General features: G+C 54.3%; 2 protein-coding genes across 2 annotated transcripts; one reads left to right on the top strand and one right to left on the bottom strand.

Annotated features, from left to right (window-relative positions):
• Positions 1-6,857: 6,857 nt before the first annotated feature.
• Positions 6,858-7,295, top strand: F5144DRAFT_479538 (uncharacterized protein; the record flags this gene model as incomplete). The annotated part of the gene is made up of 1 exon (XM_066785170.1): positions 6,858-7,295. The coding sequence occupies one exon, from the start codon at positions 6,858-6,860 to the stop codon at positions 7,293-7,295; it is 438 nt and encodes a 145-aa protein (XP_066649578.1).
• Positions 7,296-7,517: 222 nt separating this feature from the next.
• On the bottom strand, positions 7,518-9,058 carry F5144DRAFT_82151 (NADP-dependent oxidoreductase domain-containing protein). Its single transcript, XM_066793451.1, has 2 exons — positions 8,793-9,058; positions 7,518-8,713 (listed from the first exon to the last, which is right to left on the bottom strand). The coding sequence occupies exons 1-2, from the start codon at positions 8,967-8,969 to the stop codon at positions 7,829-7,831; spliced, it is 1,062 nt and encodes a 353-aa protein (XP_066649577.1). The 5' UTR covers positions 8,970-9,058; the 3' UTR covers positions 7,518-7,828.
• Positions 9,059-10,775: the final 1,717 nt, after the last annotated feature.

Below are 10,775 nucleotides of genomic sequence, written 5' to 3'. Positions count from 1 at the left end.
GCAGTGGGCATACCGGTTCATACGGCGCCGCCCGGAGCTCAAGACGCGCTTTTCGCGTACATACGACTTCCAGAGAGCCCTCTGCGAAGATCCAAAGATTATTGGGGACTGGTTCCGGTTGGTGGCCAACATGCGCGCGAAGTACAGCATCCAAGACGCCGATTTTTACAACTTCGACGAGATAGACTTTATGATGGGCATTATCTGTAGCAACATGATTGTTACGCGTTCCGATCGACGCGGTCGAGGCAAGCAACTTCACCCTGGCAACCGGGAATGGGCAACAGCGATTGAGTGCGTGGGCAGCGACGGCTTTGTGCTGCCACCATTCTTGATTGTACAGGGCGTCAACCACCTCGCCTCCTGGTACACCGAGTGCGATCTTCCCCCCTCCTGGGTTATCAAGACCTCCCCCAACGGCTGGACAGACAATGATACGGGCTTGGAATGGATCAAGCACTTCCATAAGCACACGGAGACCCAGCGGCAGGGGGTGTATCGGATGATAGTCCTAGATGGTCACGAGAGCCACCTATCAGCCCAGTTTGAGGAGTTCTGCAAGGAGCAAAATATTATTACCCTCTGCCTCCCTGCTCACTCCTCGCACATCACCCAGCCTCTAGATGTCGGTTGTTTTAGCGTGTTGAAGCGGATGTACGGCCGCGAACTCGAGGCCTTCATCAAGGCGCACATCAATCACATCACCAAGACCGAGTTCTTCATCGCGTTCAAAGCCGCTCACCTCGCTACAATGAAAGCTGAAAATATCAGGGCTGGCTTCCGAGGCGCTGGCCTAGTGCCGGATAACCCCCAGGCCGTTTTGTCGAAGCTTGACGTCAAGCTACGGAGACCAACACCGACTGGACCCCCCCCCTCCCAGAGGCCAACCTATGGGTCTCTCAGACACCGCATAAACCTGGCGAGGCTATTTTACAGTCTGAACATGTACGGACCCGGATTGCCAATCATCAAGGAAGCTCTCCAACTAGCATGTTTTCTGCTGTAAAGCAACTGGCGAAGGGTACAGAGCTGATTGTCCACGAAATGACCCTTCTTCAAGACCGAGTCCGAACTCTTGAGAAGGCGAACGAGGCCCTTTCAAAGCGCCGGAGGGCTAAGCGTACACGTCTCCGGGCTGGAGGGGCACTTACTATAGAGGAAGGACAGGTTTTGATCGCGGAGAAGGAAACTGGTAGACGGCAATCGGGTAGGAGGTTGGCGGAAGGGGGTACGTCGGAGACTGGGCTATCGACTTTGCGGCGCTGCGGAAGATGCGGCAAGACTGGGCACAACGTACGAACCTGCCAGGAAGATAAGGCGACGTCAGCTGAGGAGAGTAGCATTGAGTGCAACTGATTTTCTTGTATTGTGGTGGATTAATTGCCTGAAGAGGTTGCGATGCGGAGGGAAAGTGGACCGCTCGGTGATATGGACCGCTCGGTGATATGGACCGCTCGGTGATCAACCACGTTAACTGTCTTTGTGAAGTCTGTTGGGCTGGATACGCTCTAATGTCATGTGCCCATCATATTGGCTTTACTAGGTAGCCCCGCCTATGCCGCCTCTTAGAATCGGTCATTCGTTGGCCGTTGGTAATTGTTTGCTCATGATACTGTATGGCTTTATTCCCAGTCACACATTCTCTGCCAGGCGAAGCCGGCCCTTCTCCGGCCTCTTTATGTAGGAGTCCCGAGGCGATATCTGCTTTGGAAGAAGACCAGCTGGATACCTGTAAAGCACGCAGGGAGGCAGTTGGTTGATGTGTGCGGACTGTCTAGATTCAGGTATAAGAGGGGGCTATCTTTCGGCATCCGCCAGGCTGGGTAGGTTTAACAGCATCACACATTAACACTCGACAGCATCATACAGCGACAACCAGCAACATCACACACCAACAGTCAACAACCCATCACTCCGTTCTTGAAAAACATAGCAGGCCCCTATTCACAAGAGTTTTGCTATCCGGGCTGTGTCATCTGGCTATCCGGGCTGTGTCCCACTTTTCCGGCCAATCAGACAACATGTATTTATGCGAGCATTCACAGGCAAACCAACGCTACAGCATTAGCCACCGCTTAGGCAAGGTTCGCTCAAGCTGTGCGGCTCTGTCTAATCTACAATTTCTAATTACCCCCATTGATCGGAGCTAGGGTTACACCGGCGCCGACGAAAACGGAGCAGTATCACGGCGTCCACCACGTCTCTTCTTTGCCGCGGGCGACGGAGGGCCCGATGCTACCATAATCGTATCTTGAGTACTCTGCTGAGATGCCGCCGGCAGCGCCAATTTGTCCTCGTCGTACTCAAATTCCGACCGATTTCGACGAATGCTCTGCTTCACGGGTCTCGGCGCCGGGTTCTTGGACTTCCGAGGTGCCTTTGCCTTTGGCTGGGGGGCACTTGACGATGGGGCCTGGTTCTCCTCGCGGTAGGCGATGTGCTTATTGCGTGGGCGGCCTCGTAGAGTCTTCACAATGTCGGGGTCCTTGATGTTGAGTAGCGTATTGGCGATATGCTTTTTGTCGCTGTAAGTCAGTATAAATCAGGGAAATAAGTGTGATAAGACTAACCAGCGGCTGCCGCAACCACCAGCGTGGATGAATGTGTTCCTTTGTAAGCGGCTGCTAGCCCTTCATGAGCTCGAGGATCTTATGGCTGCAAGGGAGGCGGTACTGCTTAGTGAAGCTACCGGTACAAGGCGGGAGATCCGGTGGGTGAGGTTGACGGTCTGTTGAGAGCGACGGCAAGGCTATGCGGTGCTGTCTCGCAATAAGATCAAGGGCCTTGTACCCAACCTCTTTTGATACCTGGCCGAGCCATTCCTGACCAAGATATCTTCGTCGAACCTTATTCTCCTGTTCAGCGATGGATTGAGTATAGGAACGACTCTTGTTCCTAATCATCTCCTCCAGAGCTTGAGAGAGACTGTGGAGATCCGTGTTGCCGTTAATGACGTATGACTTTATATCCTTGTGTGCCGTCTCGGTAGGTGAATTCGTCCTAACGCCGAAGTTCTCGTACTGTGAAATAAAGCAGGTGGCCCACTGATACCGCAGTGGAATGTAGGTGGTGCGGATGTATTCGAGGAGAGGTTGTTGGTCGTCGAATTCCTTCTGTAGGCATGCCCATGCAGCATCAAAGTCTTCTTCTGACTTGGCGTAGATGACGTAAGCCCACAAGGAGCAGAAGCCAGAGACGGTATGGTCAATGGCCTCTTCTGGAAGCTGGCCACGGCTGAGAACCTCGTCAATGCGGACCTGGTTGTTGAGAGCCTCGGCCTCGGCGGCTTCTTTATCCCGGGCAACGTCAAACTCATCAAGCGGTGGACCACCGGCACCCTGCCACTTCTTCTTTGCGTTGCTCGTGATGTTCTGGTTGATGTGGAAAATACATAGCTGCAGCTGGGTATCGGGCCAGGTTTCTTGGATCGACGATCGTAGGCCCTCTTCGAGGTCGGTGATAGCGACCTTGGGCTTCTCGGCGTGAATCTCTTGCCGGATTGAATCAATAGAAGTCAAAAGGAAGTCGTAACCCTCACGCCGCTCAGTTGAAGAAAGCCCGAAGACACAGTTGTATAAGGATCCGGTGTCCGTCGTACCAGTAACCTGCATATCTTGTTAGGATACGTCCTCAACAATCTCAGACGATCCCCGTCAAAGCATACGTACCTGGAAGAGCGGCATCTTGAACTTATTCGTCTTGTAGGTGTTGTCAAGGCTAATGACCTCAGGAAAACGAACCCACATGGTCTCACACCACGGATAAGTCCATACAAAGGCGACAGGGCGGGTAGGATCGTTAGGCGCCCATTGGATGCGGTGCTTATAGCCCATAGTGGTCAACTTGTGGATAAACTGCTGCACAGGCGTGTACCCGTCGAGTTGCTTGAGACGAAGACGTTGGCGGGTGTTGTCAATATCCTTCTGCCTGATCACCGAGCCGGGCTCGACGTCGCGGGCGATGCTCGCTACCTCACGTGCTTTGATAGCCTTGTGCTTCGACGTATTCTCCACGAGTTTCTCCTGCTGGGCCGTAAGCTTCCGGTGAAGCGAGTGAGCCGATGGGTCGCTTGAAGGCGGGTGGTTATGACAGGGATGCTTGAGATTGAAAGTCCAGCCCCAGTTGTCATCTTTGCGGGCAGAGACAACTCCATACTAAGGACAGTTGTTCTTCTGGGTGCCAGCCTTGCGGGTACCGTAGCTCTCGGAGGCGCGAATAGCATCTTTGTCGCAGCAAACTCTGTAGCGCGTAGGCTTCTTGACTCCATTGAAGCCTCTGTAGTTGCCGGCGTTACGTCGGATCACGGCGAAGCCGTTGGTCCGGGCGAAGGCTTGGAGGTGAGCCATCAGATCATCGACAGTCGCGGCAGGTCGGCCATCAATTCCTCCGTTAGGCGGGTTCGCAATCTCGGGAAATTGCCGTTGCTGCTGCTGCTGCTCAGAAGCGTCAGGCTCTTCGATCGGCGCCTCCATCGTGATTGACAGCGGCGATGGCGGGTGGCGGTGGTCTTGGTCATGGTGAGGGCAAGGTGGGGCCGTGGATGGGAATGTACGATTAACGCAAAATCTCTGGCACAAAATACATGTTGTCTGATTGGCCGGAAAAGTGGGACACAGCCCGGATAGCCAGATGACACAGCCCGGATAGCAAAACTCATTCACAAAACACAGTGCTCGCCTACATTCACCGACTACCACTTAGAAACGATGGCGACCTTAGGACAGAAGGTACAGGCAAATCCTAATGACTATTTTACTGTGGATTCAACTGGGGATATCGTCGCCAACGTAGGCCATTTAATCAATGCTACCGCCAACTTCCCGGCCGGGGACAACGACTCGCAACCTGTGATAATGGGTTTCCTTCTACTAGTTCAAGAAGTTGAAGGCAGCCTTGTTGCGTCAAATACAGATTTAAAAATTATTGGAAATCTCGATTTGAAGTTGTTGGAGGGCACCGCGACGGAGACGCAGAGCGGATACACAGTCAGCTGGTATTGGAATTTTAAGATTCCCCAAGCCGGTAGATACCGATTCAGTGTTACTTTCAACGGTATTTTGCCGACAAGGGAAGCTGTAGACACCGAATTAACGACGGAGTGGTTTAACTGCACTGCCTGAAGGTTTGTCGGCATGAGACGATGCCCAAGGTGGATGGATCAGCCCCACGAATTCATTACTCACTCAGGAGTTGGGAGGGGCACGGCGGGGGCGGGCAGGACCTCAACATCACGGAACCGGGGAAGTATAGCCCGACAGGTTCTGTGTCGAGCCTGGGTTAGGAGGTGTAACGGTCCCAGGAGTATATTGCAACTAACTGGTGACGACTCTACGAGTACACTAAGCTTGAAGAAGAAAAGGAAAGATGAGAGAGCCTGGCAGCTCGTGGGGCTGCTTTATGATCGCGAGCGCGATGGCCCGAGCGCATTGCTAGAATGTTCGGTGCGCTGTGGGGCAACTGGGAATAGCTTCATCCAGGGGTTCGGTGGACCGTGCTTGTACGTGAGCTGGCCGAGGGTTACCGAGGCCCATCTCGGGCACAGCCCGTTACAGGAGGGGACAGGGAGACCCAACGGAAACAAGCCGCGGGCGGCATGTTTGACATGCACCAACAGGATTGGGCCATTAGTAGTTGGTCAAGAAGACATAACAAAATTCGTTTTCTTTGCCCGTGGTCTTCTTTACGTGGAGTGTCGTTTGTGTGAAGCTGCAAGTCTAGGAAAAGGTATATGTGACCCCAATGCACAATCTTGGGACCCGCGTGGGAGTTCTCTATACTTACTCGACATACTAGAATTAAAATTATATTCGGGTAACGTGACTTGGGGTATTGTTGGCGTTTAGCTAGCTTTAATACTTCCGGCTCAGTCGAAGCCAAACCGACAGGATGAAATGGGCGCCGATCTGTGTTTCTCCTTGCACGTGTGAGCATAGCCTTAGACTCAATTCTAGTTTTACAGAATGTCCTAGGTACTAGAATGGCCCACTATCAAGCATACCGTGAACAAACAGGCGGCAGGACATCATATAGTCAGAGAAGACACCGTGTAAGACCACCTTCCTCTACTAACAGTACCTACACAACGCTAGCGACTTGTAATGTGGAGTGCAAATTGCCATTAGGCTGAGTGACGTCTTGTCAGGGCTGAGTTCAAAACTTCCTTGCCGCTGATAAGGAGGCTCGTTTTCATCGAATCGTCTTATCCGAACCACAGAACATGGCCCCGTCTAGCTCGGATGCCACAGAGATGGTCATGAACTACGAAGTCTCTTAAACTACTTTCCCCAACGCCTTTGTAATGTTAGCTTGGTCCGACATACTTAGAGCCATGTGCGTGCCACATTCGCTGGATTTTCTGATATACTTTGCACACGTGGCGGCTCTCGGACTTCAAGCTTTGTTTGCCCGCTAGCAATTGGTTACCCATATACCAAAATGGTTTATTCTCGGCTCCATATCCAACATAGGCACATAACCAGGCCATCTCCGGCTTCTTTATGCAGGCTTTCCACGACGGCAACTTTGGAAAATGACCAGATGGATGTGTTCAGTACGTGGAGTGAGATGACCCGCGAGTCTCTTAACGCTGCTTCGAGCCAACAAAGATCTGGGAGCAATGAGATGACCGGGTGTGCCGTGCCCCAGCGAACGAGGAGAGGTGCAAAGTGAGCAGATTGAGGTATAAGAGTAGGCATCATTCTACGTTTTCTAGACCATGCCCAACAGCATCACGCATCAACAGTCGACAGTACCACACACCGACATCCAACGCCGAATCACCCCTCCCCCGGAAGAGACAAACCGGCCGTCGCAAACAAACCAAATCAGTTGCCTCTACCAATTCTTACTTGGCAACAATGGCTTCCCTAGCGGAGCTGATCACTTACAAGCCAACAGATTATATCACGCTAGCCCCAGCCCGGGATATCTATGTCAATGCAAGCGGTGTCATGTCCGCCATCGTAGTCCTCCCGCTGGGGGACGGTGATTCGGAGCCCTCACTTCAATGCCGCCTCAGACTGTGGAGGGTACAAGGTGATGGCAGCAATGTTTTGGACATTCGAAATCTCACGGTGACTGAGGGCGATGACACGTTCGAGGATGGCGAGGTGGTCCACGAGGGCGGACAGTACAAGGTCAAGTTCGCCTTCAATTACCGGGTTACCGGGGCCGGGACATACTATTTCGGTTTTACTTTCCAAGGATTTTTGACGGACACGGAGTATATCAGCGAGGTGGAAGAAAAGACGGATAGGTTTGATTGCACTACCCCGCCCGATACCGAGGCGGCCTAAGGCGATGCCGAACCCACCAACCCATCGCTCATCTACTTGGGAGCTCGGGTGTGGCATCATTGGCCTAGTGCGGCGGAGGAGAGGGCGCTACGTCGGGCACAGACGGCTAGGCCAGGGGCTAAAATGTATTAGAGATAGAGGCCGCACACGGCACTGGCAGCTGTGGAGGAGGAGAGACGGTCTTGAGTTCGAGATTCTAGTGGTGAAAATATATTTTCAAGCCACTAAACTGGCTACCCTCTCATCGTGACTGCATGTTTTCATGTGCCTCTAAATCTAGGTAGTTTGTATTTGGAACTTGTCGCTGTCCCTCTTGGGACTCTGGACGTCCTGTCCATGTCGGGCAAGGTCGATTATGCATGTCTCACTCCCCGAGGCTCAAGGCAGACGGACAACTGCTTGTAAAGCAAGCCAAGCTCTGCGACCAATGTCTGATTCACAAGCGCCCCTATTAGGCACCACTATCCAACCAAGGTATTTATTTGTACTGAAAACCACAATACATCATCAAACAGACATCATCACCGCCCTTTTCAACGCTGCAGCCGCCCATAGGTGGCGACGCCCGCGGGCTTGTTATCCAGCACAGCCTCGATCTCCTCCAGCACCTCCGGCGTCAGCTTCTCAATGAGGTCCAGCGCCTTGAGGTTGTCGGTGAGCTGATCGATCTTGGTGGCGCCGAGGATGACGGTGCTGACGTTGGGGTTCTTGGCGGTCCAGGCGAGGGCGAGCTGGGAGACGTTGGCGCCGAGGCGCTCGGCGATGGCGGTGAGCTTGCGGACTTTCTCGATCTTGGCCTGGCCCTCGGGGCTCTTGAGGCCCTTGATGGTGTCGGCGAAGAAGGCCGGGTTGGTGGCGAAGCGCGAGTCCTCGGGGATGCCCTCGTTGTACTTGCCCGTCAGCAGGCCGCTGGCGAGCGGGCTCCAGGTGGTGGTGCCGAGCCCGTACTGGCGGTACAGCGGCGCGTACTCGACCTCGAAGCGCTCGCGGTGGAAGGCGTTGTACTGCGGCTGCTCGACCACGGGGGCGATCAGGTTGTGCTTCTCGGCGAGTTGGATGGCCTCGGTGATCTGCGCGGCGGTCCACTCCGAGGTGCCCCAGTAGTAGGCCAGGTTGAGGTTGCGGATGGCCTGGGTGAAGGCCTCGACGATCTCGAGCATGGGGGTGGCGGCGTCGGCGCGGTGGGCGAAGACGACGTCGACGTAGGGGGTCTGGAGGCGGGCGAGGGACGACTTGAGGCCCTCGATGATGTGCTTGCGGCTGAGGCCGCGGGTGTTGGGCTCCGAGCGGCCCGTGCCGAAGAAGACCTTGGTGGTCAGCACGTACTCGTCGCGAGGCCAGGCGAGCTCCTTCAGGGCGGAGCCCATCTCAACCTCGGACGCGCCCGCGGCGTAGGTCTCGGCAGTGTCAAAGGTTTGCTACCGAGGGGGGGTGGAAAGGTTAGTTTGGACATTTCTGTGAGTGGGTTGGATTGGACTGGGCCACTGGGTTACTTACAACGCCATGGTCCCAGGCAGTCTGCAGAATTTCCTTGACGATGCTGCCCTTCTGGGTACCGCCGTAGGTCAACCAACCGCCGAGCGAGAAGACGGAAACCTGGAGCCCTGAGTTGCCCAGGTAGCGGAACTTCATGTTCTTGGGCTTGTAGGAGGTGGGCACGACGGGTCCAGACATGATGGCGGTTGTTGGTTTGTTACTTTGCTTTGGGTGTGCTTTGAAGGTTGAGGTTGAAGGTTGAATTGGGTCGCCTCTCGAGACGGGGATGGTGCTTGTCTATTTTGCGGAGAGACTGAGGGGTTAAACAGCGAGTTATCCACCCCAAATGCAAAGTACTGCGCGGCTCGGGTTGCTTTTATGTTCCATAGTTCCCCCGATGACGGCACCATTTCTGGTCCCCATTTCTAATCACCATTCCGGCCCCTTTCCCGTCACGGAAGAGCTTCCCCTTCAACTTGTGGGTCGGACACACACCGGTCGCAATCATTGTTGCCTGTGACGACATCGAATGAAGCCAGGCATTAACCCGCATCGGGTTTTCGGATTTTATTGCGGGGTGCCATTCGAGACTGGAGCTAGGCAGAGAGCAAGAAACACACAGGACGACACATCCAACGCAGACGAGACAGGAAAACCAAGAAACTTCCTAGGCAGGTAGTTGCATGCAGAGTACAACACTGTACAGCAATTGTACAGGTTTGTAGATACTACCCAACCTAGGTTCTCTAGTACCTGATGTTGTCAATGCTGTCGATGCCGTCAGCAATGTAGCGGGTCGGGCCGGAGACCATAGGCGCTTAATTCCGGATGAGCATCGTTGCTGGATCAAAATTCCAAACCCCGCGATCGGGGGCGGCAGTGGGGTAGGCAATGCAATGAGGGGAATCCAAAAGAGGTGCCGGATTGTGGGTCTTGTCCTGTTGCACAACACCGAACACCGGCACCCTCCGGACCGAGCTGCACGGCGGATGCACGGCCGTCACGTAATTCGGGCCGGAGGGTTGGGATCAATAAGGAATTAAGGTGGTTACTGGGCATCGACATGCCGGAGCCGTGCATTTCATACACAGAGACGGCACCAACCAATCTTGGGAGCGTCGGACTTTGCCTTGTTCAGGAGAAGCAGTATGCGCCACTGCCGCCCTGTTCTTGAAGGGGGGATGCCATCCCATTTGGCCACTACAAGGCAGACTATTTATCGAGTCGCAGCGGAGAAGCGATCCGAGTGACTTTCGGCGGCAATGCCCGCTATCCGAGGCCGCTTCTTCCCGTCTTTAGGGTGCACCACATGTGCGTGTGCTCGGCGTACACAAACTCGGTACCTACCGTAACTACCCACGGCCCCCTTAGGCCGACCAGACGGTCCCGGCTGGAACACAAGTACCTCGCCGGCTTCCGTTCCAACAGTCGTCGGAGCCTTGTACGGAAGGCCACCTACCTCACCTACCTGCAGATGAAACGGGCATGGAGACGCACCGGCACTAGGGTGACACCACTGGAGGCAGGGAGGATACCATTCTGTATCGCCCCTTTCATACTTCCGTTTTTACTCACCTCTAAACTTACGCACTTGTCCGCCATGTCATCTTACCTGAGCGTAAGGCCCGTGAGTCAAAACTGAGCTTGAGGGCGGCCTGCGCCACAGCTTAGGCTGGACCCCAGGCTGAGTTAGTAAATTGTGTCACGGCCGTAATAAGCGGCCAACAATAGCTACTGTTAGCCAGTTCTGAATTGAGAATTATTAGCATAGTCATCGGGCGCAGAGGCAAGTGGTTGGGGAAGTATCATTGGGGGCCTGGCAAAAGCCCGGGTGACAGCCTGGCGGGAAGTGCAATTATGAGTGATGCTGGAAGGGAGTTAGCTTGGCGTTTGGTTGGCCTGGGAGGGTGTGACAAGGGATGGAGGCAAGGAATGGGGATTAGGAATTTGTGTTCGGGCGTGATCAGGCGCTGGCAGACATGCACATCGAGGCAGCGAGGGAGG

This window comes from Chaetomium tenue (genome assembly GCF_020726465.1).
Source record: "Chaetomium tenue strain MPI-SDFR-AT-0079 chromosome Unknown F5144scaffold_1, whole genome shotgun sequence".
NCBI lineage: Eukaryota > Fungi > Ascomycota > Sordariomycetes > Sordariales > Chaetomiaceae > Chaetomium > Chaetomium tenue.
The sequence above is the reverse complement of the archived record's forward strand: the minus strand, read 5'-3'. Positions and strand labels throughout refer to the sequence as shown.